The sequence below is a fragment of the Mycteria americana genome, chromosome Z (assembly GCF_035582795.1).
Source record: "Mycteria americana isolate JAX WOST 10 ecotype Jacksonville Zoo and Gardens chromosome Z, USCA_MyAme_1.0, whole genome shotgun sequence".
Taxonomy (NCBI): domain Eukaryota; kingdom Metazoa; phylum Chordata; class Aves; order Ciconiiformes; family Ciconiidae; genus Mycteria; species Mycteria americana.
Window position 1 is genome coordinate 16,310,610 of NC_134396.1, and position 17,817 is coordinate 16,328,426.

At 35.7% G+C, this 17,817-nt stretch overlaps 1 protein-coding gene across 9 annotated transcripts in view; it reads right to left on the bottom strand.

The window, feature by feature from the left end:
• The window catches only part of ADAMTS6 (ADAM metallopeptidase with thrombospondin type 1 motif 6), a 157,683-nt gene that overhangs the window by 6,036 nt on the left and 133,830 nt on the right, over positions 1–17,817 (bottom strand). For 8 of the 9 annotated variants that reach the window (XM_075526679.1, XM_075526678.1, XM_075526673.1 and 5 more), the window contains 4 exons: positions 15,904–16,033; positions 12,167–12,371; positions 5,241–5,417; positions 3,867–4,023 (listed from right to left, as the gene is read on the bottom strand). In XM_075526679.1, coding sequence (XP_075382794.1) covers positions 3,867–4,023; positions 5,241–5,417; positions 12,167–12,371; positions 15,904–16,033 — 669 coding nt within the window. Of the gene's footprint in view, positions 1–3,866; positions 4,024–5,240; positions 5,418–12,166; positions 12,372–15,903; positions 16,034–17,817 lie in introns of those variants that run through there. The other variant, XM_075526681.1, reaches the window with a different exon arrangement.

Here is a 17,817-nt window from a genome sequence, read left to right on the forward strand (position 1 = left end):
TTAAGGTATTCTTCCTCTTAACTAAAACTGGACCCTGTTCAGCCAATGCCGTTTGGACAGCAGTGAGACAATGTTCTGGAAGTTGCCCACAGCTTCTGTTTTAAAAATCAGTTTTGAAATAGATACAGTGGCTGATGAAGTAGCCTATTCTTCATAGGACTGTGGTTGAATGGAAGAGGTTTAGCAGAGCCCTTTTTTTTCCTAGTAACTACTGTTAATAAGTTTCAGTAAGCTACATGTATTAAACTCTCCCTTCCTGAACTTTGTGGCTAGATCAGACAATATTATGATATTAAGTATCACATTACAGTAATAAAATCACAGAATGTCACTGTGCCTTCAGCTAAAGAGATGGCAAAGACATATCACACAAAATACAAGGAAAACTGAAATGACATAAAAATAGATAAAATAGTTTTTCAGGTAAAGTTTCAGATGGCCTTTAGTAGTCTAGATTCAGCAGATATATATATATACTTAAGAGAATAAAATAATCCTGAATACATTTCAAATCGTGTGGTACATGCCATAGTTCACTTCCATCAGCAAATGCAATGTTAGCCTCATCAGTGACAGCCTGTCAAAACCCCATCTGCAATATTCTAGATCACCAATGAAGAGTTTAAAGAAAACAAAGAGCTAAAGCAGCTGTAAAATGTGACAAGACATATCGTAACTTTTAGTATTTCTGTATCCCCAAAATTTTGACTCTTATTTTACGTAAACAACCCGTACTTTGCCCAAGAAAGTGCTTCCAAACTTTACCAACATGATCATTATACTGCAGAGTGCCTCAAGCTTCCTCAAAAACATGTTCTTATCTTGGGTTGGCAAAACTAAATTGTCCAGGAATTGTTGAATGGGTTCCATAGCTGTGAGCACTCGAGTTTGGCAAGTGAAGGGAATCAGGAGGCTTGTTGGGGTTTGAAACAGGAAGGGAATCCCTTCAGCTAGTTCTGACCCTGCTGCAAACCAATGACCTGTTGCTGAAGTTGCTTTTGCCCCACAGTGGGGCCCAAAGCACGAGGCAGTGCTACTAGGTGGCACGTGGACAAAGCCTCTGCGTGCAACCAGGCACGCTCTGCTACGCACACCCACTCCCAAGGGGCAGAACCGTCCCTCTGAGACACCTGACTCCTTCCCTGAAACCCAAATACTGATACACAGTTCACAGCCCACTGCACCTGGAGAGAGACGGAAGCGAGCGCACAGGCACAATATGCCCCTCTCACAAATACATTCACAAGGAAATACCAAACTCAAATATTTATTTCTTAGACAGTATTATCTTCCCAAAGATAGTTGTGCTCTTTAGGATTAGTTAGTTCTCGAAATCTTACAAGCTTTCCATCCTCTCTAGTATGCTGATAAAGATATGCCTCTGTTTAAAGGCTAATGCTTTACTAACACAGGAGATGTCAGCTCCTCTTGTGTCTAAGAGTATTTTTTTAAGGCAGAAAATGTGCAATACATGCACATTCTTCTGCAAATTCTCAGTTTGTGCTTCTTATATTCAGTATTTAATGGCAGCTCTGAAATGTGTATAAATTAGAATATATATTTAAGAAATACTTGCAAAAGTATTGAAAAAATCATTTGAAGACAAAATTTTTCTCTAATTTTAGGATAGGGTACCCTTAGTATTTCATGGATTGCAGCAAGGTTCTTCTGAAAGAATGTAGGTATTTTAAATGGTTAAATGAACTTCGAGATTACATTTACTTTTGAGCCATTTGAGCCAATTAATCACTTACAAATAATCAGTGGTTTTGAGTAAATACTTTCAATGTGGGACAGAAGCAAATATGGGATGCTAAGTGGCAACGTGTTGGGAACTGTATCTATTGGAAGAGATTATGCTATATCTTTTCCCCCTTGATTCTTCCTAACTGCGCTAATGAGGCTGCATGGCTGTCAGTAAGGAGCCGGCTCATGCCTGGCCCACTCAGAATGCACGCCAAAATGCTGAAGTCCATCTGGAAAACTATGTAAGTGATTTTCAACATTTTCTATTTGTGGATCCCAAAAATTTTCCAGTGAAGGTGTAGGTCCCTGAAAAACACTACTACCAGCAGGCTTACTTTTCATAGTTACCCTGTACAGTTCCACTGTAAAGAAGTCCACGGCCACCCAGTGTACATAGATCACACACAGAAAACCCCTGATTGTATTCATCTATAGGAGATTAGCATATTTTCCTGATAATATTGAAGAATTACTAACCTAATGACTATAAATAACAACATGACCTTGTCACCTTGAAATTAAGAGGAGACTGGGACTAAATCATGCCCACTTATAAGTACCTTATTACCTTCCTTACTTTGGAAAAAGTCAACATTTGTTTTTGGAAATAAAATATCATTTAGCCTTTGAGCTTTGAAGGGCAGAAGGTTTGCTAGATTGATAATCTAGGAAAGCAGATTTACTTTCCTAGATGATAGTAAAAATTACTTGAGAGCACTAAACATAAAAATGAGACTCAAAATAACTGAGGAAAATTCTATTATGAAGATGTTTTTCAAATGACAACATGGGATGATAAGCCTCTATTTAAAATTAAAACTTCCAAGCAGTAAATTACGGTGCTCATACACTGAATCATCAGTCTATTTCTGGGAAGATTTTAGTATGCTCCCATTTCATCACAGACGTCTCCATTTGAGAGACTTCTATGACAACTTTGAATCTATGGTGTGAACCTGAATGGATACAGTAGGTATTGAATGATCACCAAATCAGGGTAGACTGTAGCATAAATTTGCCTTTTTTTGTACATTTAAAACCAGAATATTTGTTCCATGTAAATAGGATATTAAACTCCAATCTGGTTGGAGAACCTGTGTAAAAGATACTCCATTATATACTGCACAGAGATTAGTTATGTTAAAAGGAGCAGTGTTACTGACATTGTGGTCAAGTACTCAAAATTTAGGGAATATATAAATTTAGGGAATAACTGTTTTAAAAGAGGTATTATTGCTGTGCCATCTTTCTTGATTTTTGGACATTTGTGTTTTGGTAATTTTTTTATTCCTTTTCCCCTTCCACACAAAATGAAATGTACTCATCTGGTGAGCAACTATTCTAAATTTTTACAATCAATAAGGAAACTTTTTTTTTTACTGCCTAGCACTCCAATTCTATTTTGAAGACAGCATTTCCTAATAGGTTGGCTTGGACAACTTCTGAGTTCAGATCTAGAGCCTTTCATAAGCATTACTAAGCTTATTTTGACATTATTATCTAATAAATCCTCTAGCAAAAGTATGTTATGATGAAGCTAGTTAATAGTCTGATTAAATTACACTGTACCATGTAAAAATTACTGTAATTATTTCAAACAGGCATTATAAATCCAATAAATTAAAAGTTAATTAGAAGAAGCTGACAAGTAAGTCAAAGTATAAGAACAGGCTTGTAGCACCATGTAGCATTACATCTGTGGTCCCAGTCTTTCAATGAACATGTAATTAACGATTTTGCCACTACATTGTTTTTTAACCACTGATGGAGCAGGTAGAAGATCAGTGGATGAGAAGTATATCATGCTCCCCCTGCTATTATGGGCATTTCCATTGAACCAATAAAGAGACTGGAAAATTAATGACACCAAAAAATAGTATTTTGTCCATGACTTAGGCTATATATTTTTAAGGGTGTTTTTTAAAGCAAAGAACCTGTATTTGGGTTTTTATTGACTTCATCTTTGAACTACAATGACTAATTAGAAAATAATTGTAAAAAATTCATTCACAGTCTGAGAGATTATGTCATGTAGACTTTTACTAATAAATTAATGCAGTAATACTGACCATGTCACTTTACTCTTTCCAGAATAAATGATATTAAGATGGCAAACTTACCTTCTGTGTTGGAAATGGGAGTACTGTCACATTTACTTTCACACTGCTGCATTGATGGAGGTCTAAGTGTTTCTGGACACTCGTTGGATGCTTGTCCAGTGTATGAGAGGCACTGTACTGTTCTCATCTGTTGCCCAAGACCACACTGTGCAGAACACTAAAAATAAGAAAGATAAAAAAGTAAAACAACCTGGATCCAATTTTTAAATATAAAAGAAGGTAACAGGAAAGCAATCAGGAACAGTACACAGGCACAGATTTTAAAGAAGACAGGCATCTGAAAAGATTTGGTAAATACAGAAAATAATTTTCATAAAATAGTTTAGAATTTTTCTTTTTTGACAGTATATGTGAGCACTTGTCTTTCAAAGAAAATAAAACACAATGCGATGTTGGCTCCCTGAACAGTTCCGATTTGAGGTATAAGAATATAATTTACACTATTTCATATATCATGTCTGAGTTTAAGTGCATGTTTTCAAGAGAGAAATAATCATTTTGGAATTAAGAAGAAAAACCAAGGAGAACAAGAATTCAGATCTGCTAGAGAACTTTTTTTAAGGAAAAAGGAAACTTATTTCAAACAAAAATACTTCGATCTTTCAAAACATTTTTTAATTTCTATAACTAAACAGTGGTTTTAGTATAATATCAATTTAAGATAAATGAGCATCTGAACAACTACCATAAAAGAAAAGCCAGTTAGACTGTAATACCACAAATGACTGTCCCCTGGTTAGTTAAGCGAAAGTGTTTTATTTTCATTAGTGGCAAATTACTCAGAAAACTTAGAAACTGAAACATCCATTTATTATTTTAAAAACAGGCCATTGATCATAATTGAGATGCAAAAACACAAAGAAAGAAGGAAACTCAATATATCATATTTAGAAACACTGCTGAATGGCAGCACTATTCAGCCTGTCCTGTAACAATTTAGCTCCCTGTCTGGTAATTCAGTGTATTTTATGTAAAATGATATAGATCTCAAAGCTTTTTGGTGGCTATTGGCTTTGTATTTCCATCATGTTTGTTAAGGAAGTTAAGTGTTTTAAAAATACTAAACATTGCAACATTGCTGTATCCCAAAATCCCCTTCCAAAAAAACTGTAATAAGAACTATTTAATTTTTTAAAAAATGCATACAGAAACTCATCCAGTAGAAACTAGATTGCTATCAGCAAATCCTTTATAGTTCAGCAGACAACCGTCATTCAGAATTACATTTCAGTCTGAGACAAACAGGGGAGAAGCTTTTGTTTCAGTCACGGGAACCATCTCTTATCCATTTCCAGCAACATCTTATCCTGAGAAGGTTCTAATGCGTAGGAGACCAGCAGCAATAAATGTATGAACTTGTATGAACTATCTTACCTGTCCCCAGTCTCCAGTAACCCAGCGAGGAGGAGGACATCGGCCTAAACTACAGCGGATGCGGACTGGCGGCTTGCTTTCCTCTTGGCATTGCGCAGCTGGAAAAGTTTTTAAAAGATCGCTGCTTTTGCACAGAACAATTCGGTGTTTGAATCCTGGGCCACACTTTGGTGTGCACTGAAAAAATATTGACATAAATAAATAATGAAAATCTCAGTAAAAAGTCAATAAAAGCATCAGAAATGTTATTATGGAAAACAGGGAATACATTTATGGTCTTATAACTAAACTATAAGCACAATTTTCCCAAGATGGTAACGATACTTTTAGAATGTTAACAAACATAAACAAGCTGACTGATGATTGCTTTATTAAGTTCAAGTTTTTCTAAGTTTTAATTTGATAAAAGTAGATTTCCTTTGCTATTTATATGTAGGCTATGGTGTTACTATTAACTTTTGTATATAAGAGCCTTAGGTTAGGTTTAAGAAAAGCACTTTGCAGCAAAGTAGAAAGGTCTGCCACATGTAGCACTATTATGAAACAAACCTGAGTGTGCATTTCAGAAATTAAAAGTAGAGCTCTCTGTTCTTAATATGACCTTAGTACAGTCTTTCTCCACCTCACTTAGAGACTACTGAGCTACAATGAACACATTTTTCCCCAATAAACATATGGGAAGATAAATGCTTTACTGGACTCCATAGAAACTAGACTATTCAGATAGAAATACTGTACCCTCTCGTACAATGCATGCTTTTCTCTCCTTTCCTATTTAAATTTTAATTCTGTTTCCACACAGTTGTTTTTTCTCCTTTTATCACTCCTCTGCTTGTTCTAACAGCAAGCAGATAATAAAACAGTAATTTGAAAAGAAGCACGTCTGATGAACTCTGCTTTTCTTCCTCTTCCTTCATATTGGTTCCCCTCCCTTCTCCTTCCTTTTTGCTCCTGACTATTAACTGTCATTTACATCAGCACAACTGCAGAATGGGGAAGGGACAAGTGCTAACAAAATTAAAACTCAAGACCTTCCCCAAATCGGTCCCTCTTTAACATCTGGCCAGGAGATTTTGCAAGCACAGTTTTAGAATTCCCTATTGGCATATCAACCTTTATCCCATAAGCATATCTGCAGTATTTGGACCGGGACCAGTTTCTGACAACATAAACCTTACATACAGATTATGCCAAACCTGTCAAGAGTGGAACTGCCTTTCACATGAAAGCAGCTGTAGAGACAAAACATTATCTGGGAAATAATACTATGTGGAACTGAAGCAATATTCAAGAGTTTGCACACCAAAGGCCTTCCACACATCCAAAACTGGTCAGTATATAACTGGGGAAAAAAGAAAAACCCCTAAGATTCATTTTCAAAAACATGACTTGAGTGATCCAAACTTTAGTGTTGTATGCCTAATCCTGAAGCATCCCTGCCTAATTTAAAGAAATTTTAAAACAGTTTCACAGTACTATGTAAAGTATGGATATTCCCTAGACATATGTAAAGGTGTGTGTATATATATACCTCAAAACAAGATCCGTTAAGAAAATCTCTTAGGGGGAGCCACCTAAACTAGTCAATACAGAATGGACAGGTTTATCCTAAATCTTATCTCTGCTTAGATTTAGGATCTTAAACTGGGCTGCAAAGAGATGGGTCCTCCATTTGGAGTTTATAATCCAGAATCACTTTCCTTAAAATTTAACCTTTCCTTTCTTATCCTATTCTATCCTGTCCTGTCAAGGTACTGCCTCCTTATCTACAGTAGTTCAGTGTTCAGAATTCTGATACAGAATATCCAGGTGCAATTGTCCTCATACTGAAGGGCTTTAACCCCAAATCTTGTGTGGCCTAAGTACCTGCCTACTAGAAAACTAGGGGAAGAAGGGAAGTAAGAGAAGAAAGATCTCTATCTCTCTGGCTGAACTGCAAAAAGAATATTCATGCTAAATAGAGAGCAAAAAGAATGACAACGAATATGTGAGGTCTTCAGCATCATGATCATGATTCCTCAGTTCTGGTCCAAATTCCATGGAACGTTCCGTGTATTTTCTCCCACAAATATTTCGTGTTGAATGCATGACTTTTAAGCAGGAACTAAAAGCATGTGCCCCTTCCTAGCTGAGTGCTTAAAAATCACTTGTGCTCAATCTCTTCTTCTCAGTGACTGAGCATTCTGTCAAAAACAAACAGAAAAGAGACAAAGTTGAAAGGACCTTGTAAAAAATGTCAGAACCCGATGTGCCTATGCTGTTTCATAATCTCTAGAATATGTTAGCAAATAAGCAAGAGTTTGAGGATCAAAATTTGAGTTTAGGTGCATCCATTTTCTAGTCCTGCTTGAAGACACATTCTTTTATCTATGCCTAAGCTGCCATCTGAGAAAAATCTTCTTTCAGCTACTGGTACCAGAAGAAATCAATGTCCCTTAAAAAACCCACTTTTTTTGAGTCATAGCCAAAATTCTACTAAATAAGATGGACTACACCCTGTCCCCAGAAATGAAAGTGAAGTAAGGAAATAGGTCGCCTACAATAATACTGAATCACCAAAAATAAAAAGCATCAGTAGAATTTAACAAAAAATTTATGTCTCCAATGCAAATGCAAGACAAAATACTGAGACAAAACAGGAAAAAGTGTCTTCCATTACTAAATGCTTCTAGAATTTTTGACTCACTCAGTGGAAGTCATGACTAATGGTAATATGAACGCAAAGTAAATGTGCTTGTCTGATAAGGCTCTTCTCAAGAAATCAGATTATTTTTTGCCAGTTTATTTTATTATCTGGAAAAATATAAAAGAAGCAATTTACAGTGGGCAGAATAATTCAGTCAAAGCTCAACTATTGCAATACATGAAAAATTTTACGGCAAACCTGATGTTATCCAAGAATGACTATGTTCTGCTGGGGAAGACACTGTTAGCTTTAATTACTCTTTGATAAAAGCACTTTTACATTCTCCAAAGGACTTTATTTAATCTCTATGTTTACAAAATGTTTTTGTTTCTCTGACCAAAAAGATACAGAATTTCTTGTTAATTATAATTTAAGACTAAAAAAAAGTGTAACTATATTGATGCTTAACAAATGCATTGGCATATAAAAGAGTTTTACAATTGTTTAATTTGTATCATGTATTGCTTGTTTTGAGTATGAAAACGTAAATTTAGAACTTGCATTCCAGAAAAAAGTAGCAAGGTTTGCCATTGGTTTCAATGGAAGCAGTATTCAACTCTTCACTTTTTGAGTTCACTCTTGTTTTAATTTTCATGCTTCTGTCAGAAAATCATATAAATACATATATAGAAATGTTGATATGTATATTACTTTAGGGATTTTAATACATTATATTTTTGGGAACACTGAACAGAAAAAAAAAGGTATTTTTCTCATTATATTAAAATGGTATCACCAGTCAAGACAGTTTGCCGAGCTATACCAGGCAAAATTCATACCAGAAAGAAGTTGGCACTTTTTCACAATCCTGAATAAATACCATCACAACCAGAAGCTTAGCAGAGCTTGAATCTTTAGATTAGAATGATTTTGTTCAAAATTATAACAGCCTCCCGCTGATAAAAGGCTGGATACAAAGGCCTTAAAAAGTTGTTCAAACTTCTTATGAGGGAGGCAATGTTGATAGCTCTAAGGATGATGTATTAGTGAGCAATGTCTTGAGGAGGTAGCTAAAGGTTGCTATATAGACAACATGTATCTATGGCTCTGTAACTTGTCCTATGGATACTATTATTTGTTAGTACTGAGATGATGCCTAGAGATTCCAATTGGAAATAAATTACTGTGATAATGGATGCAAAGAGCTTACAAACTACCAATGCCACAGATGTGGTATGATAGAGTCTTCAACTGAACATTCCCTCCCAGTCATCCATTCTTTCCTTCTCACTCCTTTCCTTTCTGCTCTAAGTCAGATTCATTTTCAAAGGGCTGGAATACACTGTACCTTTTCAGGTAGGGACAAGGACCATTTAATACCTTTTCTGCCTTGGTTTTGGTACCCTACTTCTTGTGTGAAATGCTGGCCAACAGTAGGGTAAAAAAAATATTGTTCTGCATGTAGAACAACACACACTTTAAGATTCACTGTGCCATTTCCAGGTTTCTTGAGGTCCTGATCTACACTGAGAAAAGCTGCTGAAAGAAACTGCTTTTCTACAGGTTTCAGGATAGAAAGCTGACAACTTTTTATAGAACTGATTCAAAAAAATATCTGTTATCTTAAACTGAATAAAACTAGAGACAGATTGAGGTATAGCCTGGGAATGACTTATCTATTTTATAATAGTGGATTATTAACAAAACCTGGTACAAATAACAGGAGATTCAGAATATAAGCAAAAGCATCTGTCTGATAAATTAATGAAAACAAAAAAAAAATCAGAAGTTCACATTATATTTTAGAAGATTTCTCTTTGATATAAAAGCCCACTGAAATGGCATTTCATTCATAATTCCTTACAGAACAAAACTAGTTGAACAGTACAGCAAATTGACACATTCTTCTTTTGTTCAAAGAAAAATAACATGTATAATAATAGTAAAAAAAATTGCCTACAGAAGTAGTTTCTTCAGCTAAGAAAAACAGATGGAGATTATACAAGCGTGAAATTCAGACAGCAAGGAGATGAACAACAACAGCTTCCATGGAAGCTCACAGCACTGTAATTTAACATGCAGATATTACTACTTTTAAGTACCGCCATAATGCTTAGACTATTATTAACTAATACTGGATGGAGTCTCCATCCTTGGAGATATTAAAAAGCTGCCTGGACATGGTCCTGGGTAGCTGGCTCTAGGTGGCCCTGCTTGAGCAGCGGGCGTTGGACAAGATGACCTCCAGAGGTTCCTTCCAACCTCAACCATTCTGTGATTTAGTGAACTATATTACCTGTATTAACAAATTATGGTAAGAGCTGTTCTGTACCACTTCTGTGAGTGCTCACAGTGATGCTAGCAGGCTTCCTTCTTTATGCTTTGAATTTCCAGAGACTGTAACAACTTTTGGAGCTAAAAGTATCTCTGTATAGAAGAGATCTGTGCAACTACAGGCACATAAACCTTATTTATAGTAGGCAGTGATTATCATTTACTTTGAATGAAAGACTGTTTAAAGGCAAGCAAGTACACAGAAAATGGGATACAATGAATCATGGGTATCACTGGTAGGTCATTCCAGTTTATTCTAATAGTCTCCTTTCATTTTTTTTAGACAAAGGAAGTGGAACAGTTCTAACCTACCCAGGCTTCAGTAAAATATTTGAAAGGGGGATGAAACCTGGGTAAAGTTTATGATCCTGCAAAGACCTTCCAGGATCAGTCATAGCACTGATCTAATTCATGTTTCTTTCCAGTCCACTTAATGGTGTCCATACAAAAGCACTTTCAGTTGTTCCATGTTTCCGAAATTACTGAAACTAGCAGATAGCACAGGTAACTAACTGACCTTGATGCTAGAGAGGTATGCTCTACAGAAAGAACTGGATAACCATGAAGACTTTAATAATTGAAATGAAGTGAATTTTGGCAGTATGACATGCAAGAGCATGCATTTCCAAAAAAAAAAAAAAAGAAATTAAAAAAGGAGGATAAAGATCTGGATATATTAACAGAGGATAAGATGACTTTACGTAATCAACATGTCATAGCTGTGGAAAAGAAGCAGCTTATTTAGGGTATACTGATACACTGTAGGTTATGGGTATTTTCAGTAGAGGCAGGAAACAAAAGAATGAGTCACATGTGAAACCTCCTTTGGGATAATATATACATTTAACTCTAGTCATCCATTCCCAAAAAGACAACTTCAAACTGAAACATGAAAGCAGAATGTAAACAAGATTAATCCATTTCTGATGAATAATAGCCAGAAAGGAAGAAGGGCTGTTTCAGATAACAAAAGCAAACAGGTATAAACTGGCATGGAACTAGAACATTAACACACTTCTGGCAATTCAAAGATTGAAGTTCAGGAATAGTTTTCCAAGAAGCAGTGGGACAAACCCCCAAATTAACTAATTTTAAAACATAGTTTAATCAATTTATTAAAGCAATTATATGATATGGGCTGCATTTGACAGCAAGGACACAGACATGGAAACTCAAGAAATCCTAACTTGTAAGTACTCCAAGGGTACTTTGAGATAAAAAGTCGGGTGAGATGGGAGTCCAGGATAGCAAGGATCTGAAAAAGTACACACATTTTTGCACTCTGATTTGCATGTGATGCAGTCCTATTCAAATGTATCTGCCTTTCCTTTCTGCTGCACTGAGTCACATTCTTAAAATTTAATACTTGAATCAGTATAAGGTTTAGTATAAGCTTGGCTTATACTATAACCGACATCACCATACTTAACAAAAGATGTTCTTTCTTTAATAAAGAAAATACCAACTTTCAGGTCTGCCTCTTGAAGCATGTTGCTAAGAAAGGTGATGCTTTACATCAGCATGGTTACTTCAGGGAAAAAAAAAAGCAGTTTATTCTGGCTTCTCATATTGTAAGCCCATCATCTCTACTATCCAGTTATTTGCCTGTTCAAAAAACAATGGAAATTGCTTTTTTCTTTAAGACAATTATCTTGTACCAAATGACTATTCTAGGATTTTTTGTTTCGTTAAGGTTTTCTTACTACTTTACTATTCTACTTTGTATTTTACTATTTTTCTACTATGATTAATAAAAACAGGTCATAATCGTTTGACAAAACAGCAGAACTGACAACATAGAAGGAAAGCAAAAATAAAAAAACGCTTTAATACTAAATCTATGAGGTTTTAAATTTCTTATTAATGTTTTACTTAGCAAGCAGCAATAGAAAATGTACTAATATTCAGTGGCGAGAGCTCTTGTCTCCACTATTACCAATGAGCTAACACAGCAAAATGTCCTTACTTCTGACCAGTCCAAAGTGACCCATTGTGGGGGACAGGACTGATTGTTACAGGGCTCTTTTTCAATAGGCCGGTGTGTTAAACAGTTGGTATTGTCCAGTGTCTCCTCCTCAGAAGGTCCAATCTTTCTGATACAGAGAACTGTTCGTGAACGCATTCCTCCATCACAGGTCTTACTGCATTCTGACCAATCTCCTATAAACCATCTGGACAGAAAGAGTTAGGAGACTCAGTTAATGCATTTCAGAAACAGAGTAGATAATCGCACAAACCCAGAATCCAAATAGTTTAAATTAATAAACCTAGATCATTGTTAACAATACATGTATTCACAGTGAAATAAATAGAAACTTATGGTCTTTTTACTGAACATTTTAATTTATGCCTCATTGCAATCATATCTTCCAATAGTAATACTACTTCGTATTTTTCTAGAGCAGCAATTTCCAGCTTAGGCTATGGTAGTTAGAAAGGAGTGTTAAGCCTGACAAAACTGCAGCTAATTAAGTAGATTTGTACTGGACTTGCTTGAAGTTGTTTCTCTGAAAGTGGTTTGCAACTGGAAATGTTTGGGAACCACTGCTGTAGGTTACAGCACAAGTTAAAAGCCAAGATGGTTGCCTCTCTAGAATCATTATAATAAAATAATTTGGTCTCAAAATGGAGGTTTCTGAGAGTTAATTCTCATCTGAGTATGAAGCATTTCTAAACTTTTTTATAAAAGGCTACACTGAAATGCAAAATATTCTTATTTATTAGAGTAAGTAAAGCTAACACTAGTAAAACATGAATTCATCACATTAAAAAATGACCTCAACAAATATTTAAAAAATTTAAAGCACTGCATGATAGCTGCTAGAGGGAACTTCTGAGTGTTTGCATGTATGTAGTAAAAGTCAGGAGTTGTACAGTATATTTAGATTACTTTGTGTTGCCACAGAGATTAAAGCAGCTGTTAATCTGGCTGTCATTTTTTTTTGTACTGATGAATGGTTAATGCAGCTCAATTCACTGGAAATATCTCTTCACATTGTTGAGCACATTTGGTCTTCAATATTTCATACGTTGATCAGATACACTTGCTTGAATCATCCTTGCAAAGGATGAAGGTGAAGTCTAGTGCCAACATGCCAAAAATGCCAGGCATGTCAGTCACTGTGGATGTTCCTGGAGGTATGCTTGGAGCTGCCCCATAAGATTTGTCTTTTTCTGAAGCCTAACAATTAAAAAAAAATGTGCTGCTATTCTGTCTTGTTACAGAATGTGTAATATACAGAATGTGTTACAGAATGTGTAATATATTCTAATACGAAACTAGATCAATGCAGAGATGCAAACAAATATGCCATATTCTGTCATTAATTTCCCAGCAAAAGAGAATTAATTTGTGATTCTTCACCACCAAACTTATGCTTTTACCACAGTAGGGAGAATTAGAAGCTCTTCAGAGCTTTGGAGAAGCTGAAGTGTTAATTTTTCGTTGGTACTATGATTTGCTCAAGTGCATTCTCAGGTATGTTTTATGTTTATACTGTATGACAAGACAGTACTATTCATAATTCATAGAACTATGAGAGTTACCTGTATGATTTCTTGAAATCTGGAACTTTAAGAGTTACTTATTGTAATAACAAACACAATATTGTGAACAAACATAGTCTTTGCTGCTGCTCAAGGACATCAAGTATAAAGTAACTGGCATTCAGTTAGAAAGAGTAACACTCATAACTTTTGGTATATACCATAAGGAAGGTGGAATTGTGTTAAAAAAGGAAATATTTGGCCACTCTATGTAAAGACTAAGTCTTACTGGGTGATAAATCTTCCAGCCAAAAGGGTCAAATTTCTTTGGGTAACTGTCTGTTATTTGAACAGCCTTCTTCTAGACTACTTATAGGATCAGGAATCAAGAACCCTTCCTTAGGAGTTTGGCACTTCGTATTCACCCTGTGGGGAACATCAGAATGGAGGCAGATGTGGGCTGAACTGCTCTGACATATTCAAGCAGATGCTGATTAATACATACTACCAGCTTGCTGAATTTTGATGACGTGAGTTTCATCATGTTCATCAATGTCCCTGCTGTACTAGATGGAGAATCCAGAAGTGTCACACTTTGTGGGTTGGCGTTTTTTTCTTGTTTTTTAAATAATGTCAGTGCAAAGAATAAAAATTAACTAGTCTGGAATAACTATGTTAACACTACTTTTTAAAGTGCTAATTTGTTAATAGTTAAGCCACACAAAGGAAGGGATAGGGATGTGTTTGGTAAAGAGGAACTGACCAAACATGACCACTTCCCAAGTTCTGCTCTCAGGTACACATGGTGTAAGAGTTTAGTTAGTGCACTTACAGCCATGCTAAACAGTGTTATCCAAACAGAATCCAAGTGCGTATCCTTGCAGGGTAAACATATATTTACACATAGACTGTGGGGATAATGACTTAAACCTATTTTAGACCTGTTTGTGAGACAGCACATTCACATTCAAACACACTCAAGGTGAGAGTAGTGTAATGGCTTCACTTCTGTTTATGTCAAATGAGTATGGTACATGACACAGGGGGAGTAAGCATAGAAGACATTGCTCTGCCATCGTGCAACCAGTCACCACACCAGGGAAACAGTTGATATTCTAGGAAGAAACTGGCTTCATGAAGACCTGTTGGGATTTTAATGCATTATAGTCTTGTCTCATTCCTTCTGGTGTCCTTCATGCTACAATTTTACAGTTTCTAAGAGACATTTAAAAGAGACCACAGTATTTCTTTATTGTGTAATATCTACATTTAATCAGCATTAACGATTTTCATGCCCAATTAGATTATCACCAAAGTTAAACAAACCAGAGCTTGTGAATCAATAAACTGTTGTATCCTTCCATTTTTTCCACAAGTTTTGTCTCAAAACGTAAGAAGGAGCTGTTCTGCATATGCTGAAATTATTTTTTAGTGCAAAATATCACAACTGTTTCTAAACAGCTTTTGTAGTAAGATTAAGCTATGCCACAGGTCCTTGCCAAATTTCTTTTTTGAACAAATGAGCTGCTGTGTTTTTAATTATCTTTTCAATATATAGCATATAGCTATCTTTAAAAATAAAACTAAATAGACGTAACCAAGTAGGAACCTAATCCTAAAGGCACACAGCGTTACTGTACAAGACTGAGTATCCTGGAGAGAAAGTTGTTTGACAAAACTGTTATCAGTAAATGGTTTGGTCTACTAAGCAGTTTCTCTGTTTGCCATTTCTCATGTGAACACTTCAACCCAAATTTTAATATAATATACTTAAAAATACAGGTCATTTAGTATGGAATATAAACATCTATGGCAAAGTTAGTCTCACCTCAAGTTTATTCTATCATTGTTGCCTTAAGAATGGTCCCCAGTTCTACTCTGAGCACTATTCACCACATCTGACACTTACACCCTAAGAAACTGCTTTGCTAGTATCCTTTTACTTACAAAGTCTGAGCTGCTTTGTGTAGTTTCAACACCACTGTTCCTCAGTTAAATCAGGCCTCCTCTAGGTCAAAGTATGTATTTTCCACAACTGATTTCAGAGGAACAAGAAACCATAACCAAAACCCAAAACCAAATATCCTGTCTGATAAGACAGGACCCTAATACTAGATGAGAATTTCATACACGTTTGGTCAACAGGATTTATTATAGATTACGAAGACCTTCCTATCTATGCAAAACACATGTCCATCTTAGTGATTAATGACTTACTCAGGTGGGCAAGGCTCAGTGTTGCAGGCTCTTTGGTTTTCTGGAGGCTTACTGTCAGGATCACAGTAACTGTTTTGTACAATGGAATTGTCATCCAGCCTTTTACACACCACCTCTTGTTTCTGCACACCTTGGGATGAAATGAAACACCATTAATTAATCATTCTTGCTCTTCTACTTGTTGACTAAAAGTGTATTTCACCTATTGATTATTAATCCTACCATCCCCCACTTGAACTGGCTGAATGCTGCAGGGGTGTGAATTCCAATTGACTGAATGCCCCCTGACCACAATAAATCTTTCATTTTCCTTCAATGTTAGGCCACCCCACTGAGAGAGGATTTTAAATTGCTGTTGTTTTCTAAAACAAAGGGAATATATTTATAGATTTACTAACAGATTGTTTTTATTTGTATATTGCACAAAATCCATTTTCTGTCTACCCTCCTCTCCTAGTAAAACACACTTAAATTTCCAAAGAAAACATCACCAAACAGAATGTGGTCACACTTCAATGCAGAATTATTGTTTATGTGCTCTGGTTTAAAATAAACCAGCAATACTGGGAAACAGTGTTGCATTTTTATACATGTCATCCTATAAACATTTTCTTCATTAAAATAATAGAAGTATTATTCATTCTGAAAGATGCAGTTTGTCTCTGTGAATGCTCATTTTGTCTGGCACTCCCAGCTCCTCTTTCACTGTTAACCATCAACAGGGCAGTTTAGAATTGATTATTATTCCCAAAACATAATGACGTATCACTGCCAAGGCAACATTATAAGGTAGCGTATTAAGGAGATTTTCTAATTTTTAAAAAACAGGATCTAAAGAAAGGCATTAAAGAACCATTGATATGACAACAGTGCAGCTCAGAGTATTGTTGTAAAGAGTAGTACACACGGCCTCCTCCTCTCTTTATAGAACAAGCTGTATGAAGTTTCCTAGCATAAAATGACTGTGGATCTGCAACTCATATGCAGTTCTTATTGAACATGAGTAGTCATAATACTGAAATAATAGGATTATTTGTATGATAAAAGTTGCAAAAATCCCTGAACCTTTCTTAAAAACAGAAACAATTATTTAACTTTTTCCAAAATGTGAAATGCATACAATTAAATAGGGATTAAAACATCCTGGCTTCAAATATCTGCCAACTTTACTTTACAGCCCTCTCCATTTTAAGACAAGCTTTTTATAGGAGGTAGATGTGCAGTAATAAAATTAATTATATAAATATGTTTTTCAGACACTAAACATCCCACTAAAAACATGGGATTTCTTTCACCAAATATTTGTAGACCTTTTGCTCATTTTAAATAAGCTAAACAACTTACCTTGCAATTGCTTCTTTTGTTATTCATTATGGACAAGAATCAAATACCCTACTTTGGTTCCTAAAATGTGACCTATACAGAATTCAGGTATTTAATTCCAACAGTGAGTTGAGATAGAGCCTTGAGATGCCTGAAGTTTGGTCCACAGAGCATCCTGCTTGGCTATGAACAGAAGTCTCCCAGTCTACACATAGAAGCGTGTGAAATGTCTTCATGATGTTACGTGCAAAGGACATCGGGAAAATGGTAACCTCTTTTTTCATGAGTCTTGAGGATGGCATGGACTCCCCCATGAGGCTGCAGATGCAGGAGTAGGTATCACCCTTCTCACCCTGAGGGGATTCCTAATTCCCATGAGCACACCGTAACTTCTGTGACTTAGTGGTTAATTTAGCTAAGGTGGCAAGACTGTGGTTTCTAGTCTGTAGATTATTTCTGGTTTTTATTCCATTACAGTCTGATGTAAAATGTCTAAACCGTCTTGAGATCAAGGATGAAAATCCATACCTGCCTGTGCTAGATGAATGTCTTATTTTCTAGTTACAGATTAAACTCCTTCCTTGTCTTCCT